The sequence below is a fragment of the Grus americana genome, chromosome 7 (assembly GCF_028858705.1).
Source record: "Grus americana isolate bGruAme1 chromosome 7, bGruAme1.mat, whole genome shotgun sequence".
NCBI classification, from domain to species: Eukaryota; Metazoa; Chordata; class Aves; order Gruiformes; family Gruidae; genus Grus; species Grus americana.
The window spans coordinates 10,799,214-10,816,715 of NC_072858.1; the positions used below are offsets into that span (position 1 = coordinate 10,799,214).

Below are 17,502 nucleotides of genomic sequence, written 5' to 3' on the forward strand. Positions count from 1 at the left end.
ACAGAGATATTTGCACTTTTTCCATATGCTTCACATAGTAAAGAACATTACAAGAAGGAAAAAAAAACCAACACCCCCCCAAAAAAAAATCAACAACCACTCTAATACACTTCCAGATGCATTTTTTGCTTTATATTCCTTCTACACCAAATCTTATGCCAGAAACATCATCTCAACCACTCCTTTTACCTACACCAGAGTCAGTTCCATAAACTTCCTCCTGTGTTTACCACTGGTATGTTAAAAAGAGCACAAAATGGGAAGGTTTTATCAGAGCGAAGACAAGCTAACATTGTGTGCCCTAATTATTAAACAGCTTTTTAAAATATCTGCAACTTCTAAATATTAAAATGTAAATATTTAACAAATTTAACATTTTTCAGGACAAATCAAAGTCTACCTACACAAGGAAATAGCACTCTACCCAACACTGAAAACATTTGCATATATATCTACTTTCTGCTTGAGTTAGAGTTTGGGGGAGGAGCAGCAGCAAAATTTACAATTTTGGTTAAATTCAACTGTAATTTGTAAGAAAAAAAGATGGAATGAGCCGACTGAAAGATTTTCCTTAAGAATCCCAGACACTATCAAATTCAGATTAACACATTAGCTCTTCACAAAGATTTTTTAATCCATTATAGTAGATTTCTTGAGAGAAAAGCCAAGAATGGAATTTAACCAAACTGTGCTTCTATTGCACTAAATTTCAGTATTCTACTTCTGGAAATCTGAAACTATAAAAATTAAACCATGCAAAACATGATACTTGGCAACTTCTGCTAAAGTTAACAATTTCTGCTAAAACACAAAAAAGTTAACACATAACATCACTGAAGTCATGCTATGGGAAGCATCGGAAAGAAAGAATACATCCAATCACTGTTTTTTCATTTCACTTATTAATAAATCTAGAATATATTTGCATTTACAGGAACTTTTAACTGGCACAGAATAATTTTTACTATGCCAATAACATTCCCATAAATTTGTAGCCTGTCTCCTGCTATTCTATGGCAAAGGTTTTCAGCAAAAAACAACATAACTAAAATATTATTTGTATGAGGAGACAATAATGAATGCTACTATTTGTAATGTTTGACAGCTGTTTGACAACCAGACATACAATACATTCAGTTACGCAGAAATTTTTTTACACTCTAATATTTGCCTATGATGCAACCAGAATTTCAACAAGCATTTAAATATGTAATGATCATATAAAAATTTCCCCTTGAATTCTGATTCAGAAAATATCAAGATGAAGCATAAACCTCTTGAAGTTGGGTAGAAATAGCTACTTTTAAGGGCAGTGCTTATATTTCAAGTTTCATTTGATGAAAGCAACAGAACCCAGCAAGGAGGCAAAAAAAGCCTTTAACCACTCATTTGCCAAACTAATTTTTGACAGGGGACAGTTAATCAGTCACCAATAAAAAGTTCACCATTTACAAGACAGCAACTTCACCATAAAGGAAAGCTATTTTTGACCAGGGCAATTAGTATCCTCATGTTTCAAACACTAAATTCTATTTTCACATTAATTTTTAAAACTATGTGGCTTTAACTTAAAATAAACTGTACATCAAAAGAATGGAAAATAAACAGCCAGGAACACAATTTGACGAATTGGATTTATTTAGTTTATTTAGCTAAACAGGGTCCATTGGATCTCTTTAATAGGCTGACAGTTGCACTGGGCTGGTTAATAAAACATTCAACACAGTATCTTCAGCCAATATAGAAATGCAAATCCCACCAGAAATATTTTATTCATGAAACAGTAATTTCAGTTACTACCAAAGCAAAAAAAAAAAAAAAAAAGAAAAAAAAAGAAACAGGGAAAAAAAAGAAAGTGGGGGGAGAAAGGAAAAAAAAAAAAAGGACTTGCTTTGCAAACAAACAGTGCCATCTAGTGTCATTCCCTGAACAAACAAATCAAGAAATCTCAAAAGGTCTGTAATTAATCCTTCCACTGTCAAATCGGTACCTTCTCCCTATTTTTTTGCTTTATCAGTAGCACATGTCTCTACTTATTTTGCAGTCAAACACAAATTAGCCTTGCTCTGGCTGGAAAAAAAAAAAAGCGTACTAACATGTTAAGGAACTTTAGAGTTCAGTTCTAGTCTGCAAAGCAAGCATGTTAAAATGATAGTTTTGGGGGTTTTTTTCTCAGCTTGTCTGCTGTTTTTTCTTGAAATCTTTGTATTTCTAACTCATGATAGAAACCAGATCAAACTTCTGCTTATATGAGTGCAGGTGAGCAATACAAGGAGAGTGAGATATGCTCTGTTCTGCTTTATTTGTCATTGCATCCCACACCGATGTTCCAACTGCAGAACCTTTATCACTGCTGCTATCAAAAGCAGGACAATGATAAGTAGGGGAGTATCACTTGACTAAAATAAGAAATCACTGAGAAAGTGGGAAACAGTAAAGCCTTCCTCCTTCTGTCCCCCAAAAACCACCATTCACCTTCTGTATATGAAGTCACTTTACTCTCCAGCTGGCTGTAAGTAATTTTGAGTGAACAGTGGTTCTTCCATTATCTCCTAGGCAGACCAGCAAACAGATGTAATTCTACTACTTTGAGAAACAGAAGTTTTAACATAAGAACAAATGACATGGTAAACAGAGATATGATAGTTCTCTGCCTGGGCAAGGCTGATGAGGGCTGGCATCCAGACCTGTCTATAGATCGCCAGGTGAGAAAGCACGTTTAGTGAAAAGGCAGAGCTGACGTCAGGTTGAATTTCTATTACATGCCTTGAAACATATTTTACAGAATTATTTCATTCTGCCATAGACCACTTTTTAGCTTCATTTAATACAGAAACATTTTGTGCATGAAGGGGGAAAAGAAAGAGGTATGAATGCTTACAGTGCACTGCATGAGTCAATATGTCTTTCATTCATAGCCCCCAGCCAGACACAAGAATTACCAGACTCACCAATCATTTCCTGAAAGCACCTATATTTATAATCACTCAGCCAAGTCTAGTGCTCTACAAACTGGTTTTTCTTAAAATCATGTGTATCATCTCCACAGTCACTAACTTGCTGAAGGACCAACAAACAGCATGCCACAAAACTCGCCAGTCTTATCCCTACGTCTTAACAGATGAGTAACATCTCTGGAGAGAGAGACACGGAATTTCCTACAAGTATCAAGGTGAAGTCAGTTGAGAGAAGAATCTAGTTAAGGAATTAATTTTACTGACGTTAAAAATTTGCTGCCTGGTTGCCCTCACCCAGCATATTATCTCCTCACACGTTGTGTTATGAGATGCATCTTACTGGTCAAACGTAGGAGGATTCTTTGTAAGGAATACCTACAGAATTATAAAACCCAGGAGGTAAGGTGTGTTTCACTGGTCTGGCCTCTCAGGAATATCAGTTAAGATGATCATAACCCTTTAGGTTAATTACAAATTAAGCATGTTAACTCCCATCTTTCACACTTTCCTCTAAGGAAAAGTATGTCATCACTAGTAAATTCCATGGTGAAATAAATTTCCTTCTTTCTCCATACTTCCACACAAAACTATAAAAAAATTCTTAACATGTAAATAAATTAGGGTACATTTTCTACAGGGGATCTAAGTTATACTACCTCTTAATCTTTCATCAAAAACTCAGTTTAGGCCTTGAATGTTAGACATCCAAAAAAAAAAAAATCCTCTCCCGTATCACTTTTTCCCAATTTAAAATAGCAGTATTATAAAGTCATTGCAAAATATCAAATGCCTCCACCTTCTTCCACCACGAAGGCGCCAAGGTGGGGACACAAGTAAAAACAAACTGAAGACAATGCAGAATTTTCCTCTACAGAAAAGAGGTTGGCCTCATGTTCAGCAGCAGCCAAGCAGACAAATATCATTATCAGAAGTTATTAGACAAGGAACAGAAGAAAATAAACAGTGTCTCTGTATAGAGCAGTTTGAGTACAGTGTAGAGGACTGATTACTTATCTCAAGAAGGCGACAGCGATCTATAAAATGGCACAGTGAAGGAACTTCTGTTCACAAAATGCTTTCTCAAAATTAGATTGTCAAAGTATACGTTCAGATATTTCAAATTCTTTCTTCTGAAACTTAATCAGTTCAATCTTGTGTGCATTAAAACAAATCCTCCCCAGCCCTGTTCAAAAGAGCTGTACTACTCACATAGCAAAAACTAATCTGATTTCAAAAGTTTCAAATTTGAGAACAAGATCACATTTTCACGACAGGCATGTGTGTCCACCCGTGCAGGGTGCACGTGCATACATAACGTGTACACATGGTGGGTTCCCTGCTCTTAATAGCGTCGTTGGGATAGAACTATGAACTATACACATCTGTCCCACACACGGTTTATGATTTTGTAACTATAAAGCAATAATGCTTTGCTTTATATAGTTACTTATAATCAAAATAATCCAGCAGCAACAGTTGTCTCTCTAAACTTCTAGCTCAAACTGGAAAGCTAGGGAAGACTCTGGCCATAAAGATACAGGCCACTAACTTCTCATTTAATAAACGTCGTCCATTAAGCTTATAGCCCTATGAATATTTGTCTGGGTAGGTGACTGAACCTGAAATGAGGGTAGCAATATTTGCAAAAAGCAGCCAGAATATAACAGACACGGCTGTAGCAGCTGTTCAGGTTGAGCTTCTGGACTCAGGTGGTACTTCAGTCACACAAAAGAGCTAACTTCATCAAGTGAAATTCAATTGTTTATCTCCTTAAATGTTTTTAAAGCTTAACAGTAGTTGCCATTTTAACAATTATCTTAAACAGAACCCGTAGGAGGTATGAAATGTGAATATATATCTTCGCTGTTGACTGAACTGAGGCTATTGTTAAATGTCAAAAACATTTACATGTTTAGTCAACTTTTGTACAATGTATCTGTCTATGTATATCTCTATGGTTTCTCCTTTTTTTTTTTTTTTTTTTGCTTTTAAGTTGAAGGTCAGAATAACCAAAATCAGGACCAATTCTGAGTCTTTAAGAGGAAAGAGTACTGTCTCTTGAACTGATAACAACTGCTACCTATAAAATTTGCCTCTGTGCTGCCATGACAGAATAGGAACAGTTCCTGTGCCTCCTCTTTTACTTGATGGGTATTTTTCTTGTTGAATACACCCATCCCACTTTCAGCACTGACTGTGTCGTACTCATTTTTGTAATAGGAGTATTACTATGTAACATGGTCTTACTGGATTTCTATACTTCCCCATCTATTTGAATGCCTCACACTTCAGCTGTAAGCTTTTCAGGAAAGTGTCCACCTTTTTTTTTTTTTAATTTTTTTTTTCCTTTTTATGGTGCCCTGACATTGATTGAGCCAGTATCTGGAACCCTTGGGGTGAATACTAATGCTAGCAGATAACCACATATTGCTAAGTTTATATAGTTCCAGTTTCACGTGAACTGAGATAGATTCAGTATTTTTATACAATCTGGAAAGCCCTTTACCACTGCATATCCCCAATTTTTAAAGATCACTGGCTATTTTCAGGTAACAATTAACAAAGAAATGCTTTATTTTAAAAAATAAACAATACCTATAGTCCATGTACTACAACTACAGACTACAACAAAATATAAGGCTTTTTTTGCATTCAGAACTTACTTCATGCAGGCAGTCACCATGGACATTCTACATCTGAAACAGTCGAAAACAAAATATTTACAAGCTTAAACCGCCTAAGGGTGCATTGGTATGTGCAGGAAAAAAACCTGCTTATAGGATGATTGTTTTGAATTTCAGGAACTCTTTAGTATGTGGTCCCAAGACCTTAATCAACCCAGAAAGCACAAGTACACGGTCTGCAACTCCACGTCGGGCCACAAGATAGAGCCATTACCACAGTCTTGGCAACCCAGAGAGCCTGGTCCGTGCAGGAGCCCCCCAGGTTTGGGACTACAGCTTTCCAGACCTAACAGGAATGAAACTTCACTATTAAAATGCAGTACTGGTATCTACTATTGAAAATAAGATCACAAAACCAAGATTTACATCTGCAAGTTAAAAAAGGCAGCATAAGGTTTAACACACAGTTTTATTCTGTTTTGTTACATTTATCACACACAGTCAGCAAGCCTGAAACTTCACCCTTTGAGGTGTATACAGCTTTTCTTGCAAAGTATCACTTTATGCTTGCTCTATTCTCATATTTCTCCCCAGGCATCTGCTCCTGCAGTGGAAGACCGCACAGCAGAGGCAAGCATCAGAAACCGCCGCTGCTCTGAGTTGAGGTGCAACGCGTGCTTTGTTAATTTTCCCCATCCATATTCACAGTGCTACACTGAGTACTTTTAATGACAAAATTGAGCTATTCTTTTTCTCATTCCCACTGTTCCTCTCCAAGAGGGAGGGCCAAGATGGAGCAAGGTGGCTTTTTCTCCTCAGATATGATTTAATGCAATTAGTGGGTTATCAGCTACCCATGTGTAATATAGTGCATGGGGTAGATGTCATTGCCTCCACACACACCTCTGGACTGCAGGGCACCGATAAATAACCACAGGCATGACTCCAGATAGCAAGGCTTAGCAATGAGGGGAAATAAATCTATTTGCAACTTGTTCTTATTTGATTAGAATGTTAGAGACAAACAAGCTCTGTTTGGAGTAACTTTTCAAAGTACAGCTCAACTAAACTCAAATCTGGGTTTTTTTCAGAATATACTTCTGGCATAATAAAGTGCTTAGGAAAAAAACCACTAAGTATTCATTAAGATGCTGCACTATGTAGTAAATAATATCAAAGTGATGGTCCAGTGTTTTGTCATTTTTATACATACTGCCCAAGATCAAATAAACTCACTAATTAGATATTACATGTCACAAACAAACCCTAACATTGTCCATCCTGGTGGAGAGCCACATACTTCATGTTTCCTTCTCCTAACTTTTAAATATGTTGCTTGGGTGAGGGCAAATTTTCAAGCTGCTATAAGGCATGCAAAGAACCACAAGATCAAAACTCATGTTTGTTATGATGAATATAAACAAAAACTACCAAGGCCAGTTCTGCATTCACTTCATGTTTCAAATATAGAACTTAATGAAAAAGACTGTATACTGAGGTATATAAATTTTTGCAATTCATTTCCCAGACAGCATTTCTTTAAAATGAAACACACACTTCAAGATGATTAAGAAATGTCCTCTGCTCAGTGCACACACTACTTCCCACAGGAAGAAAGGCCAAGCCAAATACAGTGAGATCCAGCTGGGATTCCAACTCCATTGACAAAGAACAATGCTTAACTTTGCAAGCTCATATCTGCATGCCTTTTGGAAGAGCGGAAAACTTTGACCAGCAAACCTGTAAGCTGATCATAACCCAAAATTGCCAGTATCATTTCCAGTTAAGAATTTCCTTTCATCTATAAAAGTGAATTAATTTTAAAAGTACTTAGATCTGCTTTCCCTAAAGGTCTGCTAAAGCTTTTCCATTAAATGCTACATGCTTTGCTTACAGTCAAACAGGTCACAACTCACTCAGGACAATATTCAGGCAGAACACTCAAAAGCACTTTAATTTCAGCAAAAATTTTCAACTTCCTACCTTCAGCGGCCCTGCAGCATATAAAGTCAAAATAATATTTCTTTCCTCCTCTTCCCCCTTTGAACTCAAAACTGAATCATTTTGTTTTATAGTTTCCAACAAGTTGCTATTTGACTGGAGAATAATCCAAATCGATTCTCATACCTTCACATACAAACTTAGAAATATGTTAGCACTTAGAAACTGGAATTACGTTGAGAATTTAGTTGCCACAACACTATCTTCTATATAGCTGAGATTTCTCCAAGCATAGCTGTTATTGTGTTTGCTCCATCCCCTCACTCCACTGTCTTTCCTTGATCTTCTGCTGAATGCCATCCTTGGACTTTTGTTTTTTCCTCCATTATCACAATCTCTTCCTTCCTCTTTCTCATGTTGTGTTTGCTCCTTTGCTCTAAGCACAAACTCACATTCTTTCGATGACTTTGAGCTGTTGGAGCGAGTCCAGAGGAGGGCCACGAAGCCGACTGGAGGGCTGGAGCACCTCTCCTATGAGGACAGGCTGAGAGAGTTGGGGCTGTTCAGCCTGGAGAAACGGCAGCTCCGGGGAGATCTAATCGTGGCTTACCAGTATCTGAAGGGGGCCTACAGGGAAGATGGTGAGGGACTGTTTATGAGGGAGTGTAGTGACAGGACAAGGGGTAATGGGTTTAAGCTGAAGGAGGGGACATTTAGACTAGATGTTAGAAAGAAATTCTTTACTGTTAGAGTGGTGAGGTACTGGAACAGGTTGCCCAGAGAAGCTGTGGAGGCCCCATCCCTGGAAGTGTTAAGTGTTAAGACCAGGTTGGATGAAGCTTTGGGCAACATGGTCTGGTGGAGGGTATCCCTGCCTGCAGCAGGGGGGTTGGAACTAGATGATCTTCAAGGTCCCTTCCAACCCAAACCATTCTATGATTCTATGACATAACTCCTAGTGCTCTGATGCATTTCTTCCACACATGCTCATTTCCCCTCTCCCATAAGAAGTGTCCAGTTCTGAACTCTCCCATTCCCTATTGCCTAGGAACATGGAAGTACCAATTCCCCTGTCTGCCTACATAGAGAAATAAGCCAGCAACAAATATATGCTGACAGCGAATTCTCCCACATCTAAGCAGATCACCAGCATTCACTACTGGTCCAGAAATTGCTCTGTCCTGGAAGCCACTGTTGGGCCAGTATGGCCATAGGCACTTCCTACAGAGGAACGGCATGAGATTGTCTCAAAATTTTGATGCAAGTGTTTTTATCCTAACATTCCTCAAACTTAACAAAATTACAACCATCTTCTAACTAATACGTTTTTGTGTGACTTCTCAACTTGGCAGAAGCACAGAGGAGTGACAGTCAGCTGAATTTCCTGGCTGCAGGTATAAACATTGACTCACCTCCCCTGAAGGAATAAACTGCTGCCAGCAACCCCAGAAAATTCACAGTTCTCCAGTGAATGGAAATTACTGCCAACAGTCATTTCTTTCTCCCTACCCCAGAGGAACCAAGCTGCTGTCAATTAACATAGTATTTTCCTACACTTTGCAATTCCTTTGAACTTTTTCACGATTTTAAAGGAAACAGTTTTGTCTTTATGTAAATCTCTTCAGTGCAAATCCTAGTCACAAAAAAGGACTGATAACTGTAGCAGAAGCCCCTAGACAAGGGAATCCTGTTAGTTTGCATCCATTACTTGAAAAATGTAGTATTTATAACTGATTTATACAAAACCCAAGAAGAATCTAAGTGCAATAGAAAAGAAATCACAGAGACTAAGAAATGAAGTGCACATGAGATAAACTACATTCAAAAATTCCATGCATTGGAAATTATATTGCTTTTCATGTTACTGCCCACATTACTACAAGCTGTCTTATATGAACCATTATTTTCCACTCAGACTATACTTACGTTATAATTTAAATATTAATTCTGATGTTCTACCAGTCACTCCTTGAGAAATAGGATTAAAAGCTGACTATTTTTAATACAGCATGAACATTCACAATGTTTAACGCCACAGAAACAATTCAGATCCAGGCCAAAGGGACCTAAGGCTAGCAACTTGAGTATTGGTATGAGACTGCGACAAAAAGAAAAGCTTCTCTTCCCCAGTTTGGTTTTCATCTGTCCATAAATACAGCAAGATACATGTAGAACTCATCTCTCACACTAGTCAAAAATACCCTCTCAGTTACCTGAATAATTGCATTATTATATTAAAAAAATTCTCATAGATGCCCTCTTCATGTAATATGTTAAAAACTCACGAAATCGGCTTCAAGTTTTCCCATTTCTTGTTTGTAGCTTCTCATTCGACTGCTGTACATTCCTCGGCTTTGAGGTGGGATCTCTCGAACTTCAAGTTCCATCTGCTCAAGCTAGCAAGTAAAAACAAAGAAGAGACATGTAAATCAAAAGGGTAATTAAAGCAAGGATAGATTTACCTAAATTGTTCACAAATACTAAGAAATATTCCTTCTTTATAAAAAAAAGTTATTCTGCAATACATAAACCATTTATCGAAATCTTTACACAGCCTTAAGTCAACAAACAAGTGACAAAATTAATATTATTAACAGTTAGAAGGAATGATTCTAGTCAAACATTTCTGGATTTCAATTCCAAACATGATGAATACATTTTATTACAAGAAAATAGTAAAACTGAGGTTAAGTAACCTCCTGCAAATGAGTATAGTTCAGAAGAAAGCCTACCTCCACCTAGCCATGTGGTTTTGGAAACCCTTACCTGAAAAGGGTATTTGGTTTTATACACACACACACATGTATGTGTATATATACCTGTATATACATGTGTGTGTGTGTATATACATGTTTAAAGTTTTATTAAAGTTTTGTTTACCACCAGTCTCTGTTTAATAGAATAATTCTTGTTTTTTAAATACTGCTTACTCAGCAGAATTACAAAGCCTGAACTGACTGCCTAACTCTACATCCCAAATCTGTATGTAGGTATATTAAATAGCTGAATTTCAGGGTTTAATGACAATACTGTTCAAGAACTTGTATACAGTCAAATGCATTAAAACATCAGAAATATATATTTCAAAAGCTTTTTCTACTTATTCTTGCCATGTAGAATATTCGGGGGTCTGAAACACAAGAATATGGCACAGAGGGACAGAAAATCAAAAGGAGCTATAAATCAGGGTTGAGCTGCCTGCTAATTACCCACCTGGTCATGGAGCCTCCACTACATGGTGCTGTCTGTTCAGAAATTCTATTTTGTACAGTGCACAGCAGAAGAATCCCTTACCTGCCTTTTAAAATCTTTCCAACTTACTCTAAAAAGATAAAAGAATACCTCTCCTTGGTTGCTGTAGGCACCTGAAACAATATTTACTCACCTCCTACTGATCTCAGTTGAGCAATATGGCATTGGAACAGAAATGCCTTTCAATTAGAGTCCCAAGCTACTTGTGACAGGTCGTTACAGGGGACAGCTACAGTTTATCCCTATGTGATCACTTGCTTACACTTTGAAATTTCATCCTCATATCATATGAAAAGCATTTGAATTTAATCAATGGAATTACCAGATACTCAAAAGTCATTCCGCCTGATCTATTCTGATTATACAAAATGATATTCAATAATAAACTGTAAAGCAGACTTTAATTAAATAGTCAGTAATGAGTTGAAATAGACAAAGCAAGTTCTAATTCTACACAGCTCTTTGGCTTCAGGCTTGCTTAATTTTCCAAAGGGGTATTATAAATTAAACCGATAGCTGGAGTTAATGGCTTATTTCTTATCAATTTCATCTCAATATATTTGATCTCAAATGTTCTATAAACATAGAAAACATTCCTCATATATATATATATATGAAATTATATGTGCAAGGTCGAGATACTTTAATGAAGTCTCAATTCTTATATATTATATAAAAATGAAAACAGAATTTGCAGCAAGGATCAGACCACAGTCCATGAAATCCAAAATGTTCATTCTAAAGAGTCAGTATCAGAGAGCATAAGGTCCAAGGAACAATGATGAAGCATGCATATTCAGGCTGACTGACATTTAACTTTTTTTTTTTTTTGTCATCATGAGATTAAACGGGTACATTTTGTGGCTGGGCTGATAAATTCCATGCGAAGTCATGCAGAAGATAGTGGTCCAAGCAGGTGTGAACCTGAATGCAACCTAATTGCATGCCTCTTCACTTTCAGGCCTCATTTTATTGGTCACAAAATCATATTTTTCATACACAAGCAAGAACGGAGCTAAATTCTACTAAAAGTTAAAAATAACCCGGCACTTAAATCTCAAAACATCTGTAGAAGCTCACGTTTTCTTCAGAAAATCTAAAAGCTCAAACTTCTGTTACTGCTTATGTTCAAACTTGCCATTCTGCGGTGAAGATGAGTATTTTGGCACCTAACTCTTGCCCCAATTCCTAACCCAGGCCCCATCCTTATGGCTCCCCAGGTGTTTAACCTAGTAGGTTTGCCCCTAACAACACGCAGTACACTCCCAGCGCCGAATACAGCATAAAGCAGAGCAGGCACTGGTACTTCCATTCAAAAATACAAGGTAAAGTAATGCTGCTGCTGCTGTCCGGTGAGGCTCCAAAAAGTCTCCTCCTCCCGCAGGAACTTTTCCACATGGAAATTGCTCTGGGGCGTTGCTAGCATTTCATGAAACTTGTAAGCTTTGCTATTTTTTTCTGATTCTAAAGTCCTAGAACTAAAATAGAGTTCTATATTAAAAACCACAAATGTCTAAATAAGAATAACCTACCATTTGGAACTCTAAATTTACGTGCATTATTAAAAAGCCAAGTGTCTAGATAAGAATAACCTAGCATTTACAACACAACAATTTTATGATGTGTTCCTCATAAAACATAAAGGCAAATAATGCACATTCCTCTTCTTAAAAGCAAAATTTCACTCAAAAATGCTAATTCCAGTTCTTCTAGCACATGTTAGATTTTACACTCAAAGAATTTCCCTAAGGTTATCACAACATTCACCTTTCTTAAAAACCTGGTAAAAATAACATTCGGAAACTCCACATGGGATGTGGAACGACAGGATTTCTCTCCAGAGATCTCTTACTCAGCAGCTCTGGTTGGAAAAGGCAGCCTGGGAGTCTGAAAGTTTCAGTGTCAGTTCTGCGCATAGATCAAATCAATTACACCAGCGAGTTTACCCAAACAAAGCAGACAGTGTTTTAAAACAATCAATGGTTAGTCAATGTAAATAAATTATCTCTACAATAATATTTATAATACATGAGAGTGTTATTTCCTAGCCAAGTAGGAAATAAAACAAAATCAGATAATCCAGCTTTGACTATCCGACACAATGAAGCAAACCAATGTATGAAAACTGTCAGTAGCAAGGAATTAGGTTTATTTTGATTTTCTACTGTAGCCTTTAGTTTAAAAGAGGATCTTTTTAATCAGTTCTGTTATTAGCAGGTTTGTTCAAATTGATTTTTAAACTCAAGCCTTGACATTAATCACAAGCATGTTAGGTAATTGCTTAAAGCCAATAATTGAATTAAGCACCTGTCTAGCAGCATTAGCAACAAGATCTAAAACAAAAGCGTGAAAGAAAAGCCAGTACATTAAATGAAGATCATCATTAGGATAAAAGTACAAATACAGGATTTAATTTTTAATCTTACAATAAATACAAATGTAGATGATCTTTTTCTGACATAAGGAGAGATGTAATGAGCCGTTAACTCAATTTCTGCTCCTTCCAATCTTACTTTGAGTAGAAAACCAAATTTGAATGACTTTTCATCAGACCACCCACGCTACACTTTCCCTGTACTGCTATGCTTTTTTGCCACATCAAGTTGTAGTGAAAAGGAGATGAAAAACATTTCTAGATTTTTACTTTCTTTCAGCTGTTTCAATATGAAAGGGCCCAAAAGGCCTTAATATATCTTCAGAACATCCTCAAGAGATGGGACAGTAATTTTACCGTGTTTCTCACTGAGAATACCAAATCACGGATGTTAGCACTTTGCCATCCTCACAGGGTAAACCTGCAGTGGAGTCATCCCAAGACCCAGCTTTCCTGGGTGCTACTCCAATGCTCTGGTCTACAACACTAATTGAATTCTTAAACCAAAAGCACCAAGTATGTCAACAAACACTCTAGAGATCTTTTTCTTCCTATGCCACTTTAAAAAGTGAATTTCAGTATTGCTGTTTAGTTAGCAATCAAATCATTCATTCAAATTGCTCAATTATAAAAACTTTCAGACTAGGAGAACTAATTTCTTTTCCCTATCCTAACAGCCAGATAACATTTCTGACACTAGATAGACCAAACTCATTTACAAGCAGTAAACAAAAGTAACTTCAGGCAAGGGACTATTGGCTATGTGGGACAAAGTAAATCTCAACTGTCACCAACAACTTTGCTCAGTTACTCCGCCTCTACAAAACTTTACTTTTATATTCCATCCAGATGGAGGACATGACAGGCTGTAACGGGAACAAATTTTAAAAAAAAAGAAGTTACAGTTGCTTAACACATATTGCTTTCTGTCATCAGTGTAGGCCACTAATGCTTGCTTAACATATGTACTCTTCTCAGATCAATAACCCACACTACCATTGCCCCCTTGGCCTCAAACAACTAAACATCTTTATTCCTCACTTGCTAAAAGAGAAAAAAAGATCTACTGCTCTACAAGACAATCAGAAAGATTAAATCAAGTAGATACATGGGACCTACAAGAAAAAACAAAACCAGACAGTCCAGGTGTGTAAATATTTCATTCAATTCCTAAAGTAAAAGACCTCATTTACAGCTCAAAGCCTGTAGCAACCTGTAACAGCTTACACCAATAATGCAAACCTTAAATCACTTAACACAAGATTAACAAAGGATACTCTCCTGTTAGGTATCTCATATCCTCAAATAAAAACTATTTCAAAAATATTATTTCATTTTCTAATATATTACTGTTAAGTATTTTTATGGCATCATGCGCATTAAATGTCACCACTAATAATCCTATTATTTTCCCTAGGAATTTGCAGTTAACATATGAAAAGCCAAAACGTACCAGTTCCCTTGCTTCTTCGAGCTGTTTCTCAACATTTGCAACCATCTGCTTCTTGTCATCTGAAATAGAATTGTGAAAATAGCAATATAATTGTGCTCTTGCCATGAAAGAAAAATACCATTTCAAAAGCTTATATGTATCAGTTAAAAATGACTCAAGGGATTCATTCTGTGTGATACCATCATGCACTGTGATACTCACATTAGTAAATAAAAAAATAAAAAAGTAAAAAATAAAGGAGATTGGAGAATCCTTGAAGTCTTCTGCTTTGTTATGCAGCATTTGCTAGTTAGGAAAGTATTTACAGCTGCTCCAGGTGCAGGAGTTATGCCTCAGCAGGCGCTTAGCTGGGTGTGTACAAATGCATGAGAATGCACATGCTTACACCAAATGGAAAAAAAAAATGGTTTAAGAACAAAGGCTTGTCCTATTTATTTGCAAAATATGAGAAGCAGAAAACCAAGCATCCCACTTATAATGAATCCAGGTACTGAAGGAAAATGAGGTTTCTGTTCCCCTGCTCCTATGCTGAGTCTAGAACCCTCTTTCTTCTGCTTCAACAGAAATAAAATGAAATGCCATGGGAACTACAAGAAAACCACTGTCTTCTAGTAGCAGTAAAAATGTAAATTAGTAATAAAATATGAAAATTTAAAAAATTAAAATCAGTTATAAGCTATATGTAGCCATCATCATCTGCCAGGTTCCCCAACAAGTCTGCATCGCAGTGACAGACAGTAGGTCTGACTTTCAACCTGCCTCTAACCATCCATTCTCAGGCAGAGAATCCAATATGAACTGAGAACAGATATTCAGTGTCACATCTGCCAAATATTCCAATTGCTTGACCACAAGGTTTGTTACAGCATGAAAAGGGACTTTCTGAGGAATATTCGGTCACTGGATAATAAAAAGCCCCCACATTGCTTGTAGGCATTCAGGGGCTGCAATACTGCAATTTGCACCACCTCCTGCCCCTCTCATGGCCACATCTTCTGATTGTAAATCCACATGTCTCAATGGACTTAACAACAAAACTCTGAACATACAACCCTTTACACCACTGCTCGTTTGAAACCAAGAGCATCATGAGACATCTGTGCTGGTGGCTTGCCTGCTGAAGTGGATCAAAAGTGAATTGCACAGAAGTATCTCCAGTCATTGCTCCCCAGAGATCACAACGGATAAGTCTACGATGGCATAAAAGACTTTATTGTGTATCTTCACACTTCGCGGTTTTCTTTTTTAGCCTGAATTCTTTTGCTTCTCTTCCACATGATCTCTTTGTATCCTAGAATTGACACATTAAAGACCAAAAGGGACTGTCTGATGATCTCCTTTGATCCTCTGCATGCCACAAGCCATTGAATTTCAAAAGGGACCTCCTTTATGAAATGTATATAATTTAGCTTCTCACAGGCTGAAACGCATTATTTTTGAGCAAACTTAGTGCCATGGGCAGGAATCAGGGGGTGCTGAGGTAGCAAGCAAAACCAGAATTTCTGCCATATAAAGTAAAACATGCCCTTAAAACATCCTCCTTAAAAACAACAGAACCACTTTGAAAGGACTATAATGCTACAGAGTTTTTGGTGAAGCATCCCCAGCATAAGCAAGTCATGTTTCAGCTGAGCCCTCCCACCACTGTTCCTCAGCGCCCTGCGTTGCATTTGCATGAGCCTATCCATCTATCTTCTCATTTACCTAAGATACTCTACACTCTCATTTAAGGAGAAATGAACATCATGATCTGTCCTTGACTTATATACACTGGAGCTCTGCCTGCAGAGAGGATCAGGTTCAAGATCATCTTTCCACCTTGAAGATAATGTGGAGATCTTTGCAAATAACCAGCTATGCAAGGATTAGAAAAGCTGTCTTCAGAGGATACAACAGTATGTCTGCAAAACATAGCTAGAATAAAATCTTGAAGAAGACTGAAGCCCTCTGAATAAAGGGAACTCTGCCAGTGACACGTGAGAAGGTAGAGCTCACCTCTAAATCCCCCTAAACAGTTTCTTTCCCTTCTTATCCTTGCAAGAGGCCCAGAATTTCATCATGTAATCCTCTCTACAAAGCTAAAGCCACGGAAAACCAGCAACTTTCATGCAAATCCAGAATTCACACTGCCATGTCTGGTGGATTCTACTACAGCAGAAGACAGAGGAAATGCTCATTTCTGTGCAGCACTTTTAGCTCTTTGCTAGCAATGTCCTTCTTCCCCACCAGGTTCTCATGATGGCACCCAAGCCAGAAAATGTAATGGTTAGTGATTTATCTTCCTAACATAACTAAACCCAAAAAAGAGAATCTGCCACTTGTTTGCCCACACGTTTCAATTCTCCTACCCAGCATCCCAAAACACCTCCATTCTTTCCTTCATTTGGAAGCGGGCAAGATGATGACGGATGAAAGGAAAAACAATGTCAGATATAAAACACACAATACCATTTTATTGAAACTGAAACAAAATTTTAAAATATAGCAGCAGCAAATAAATGTACTATAGCAATTTCAGTATTTCCCTGAGTTTTACTGGATTACAATTTCCACATACATTAAGTAACCTGAACCTTAGGGACATAAAGCTGGGGGTTTGGGGAAGGTATTTCATGCTGTACAAATTCTATGTGTACTTGTGATTACAAGAACTACTTAGCACTCCACTGACCAGTAAGATCCTATCTACCCACAGAGATATTAAGGTATGGAAAGGTATTAAGGAAAGGGAAACTCATTAGTACACAAGGAGGTCTAGCTGAAACTGCTCCCATAAAATTGAGGGGGTATTCAAATGGTCTTTAACGGTTTAGTTAATTAAACTTTAACCCAACTCCAGAGATGCATTTTAACATCGTTCCAGATTTATCAATACATAATCACCCGGCCGGTGACCACAAC

The 17,502-nt window shown here is 37.3% G+C and overlaps 1 protein-coding gene across 4 annotated transcripts in view; it reads right to left on the reverse strand.

Moving 5' to 3' along the window:
- Positions 1–17,502, reverse strand: part of VTI1A (vesicle transport through interaction with t-SNAREs 1A) — a 270,629-nt gene that overhangs the window by 247,754 nt on the left and 5,373 nt on the right. For all 4 annotated transcript variants that reach the window (XM_054832242.1, XM_054832244.1, XM_054832241.1 and 1 more), the window contains exons 2-3: positions 14,602–14,660; positions 9,808–9,918 (exon numbers count right to left, since the gene is read on the reverse strand). In XM_054832242.1, the coding sequence (XP_054688217.1) occupies positions 9,808–9,918; positions 14,602–14,660 (170 nt within the window). The remainder of the gene's footprint in view (positions 1–9,807; positions 9,919–14,601; positions 14,661–17,502) is intronic.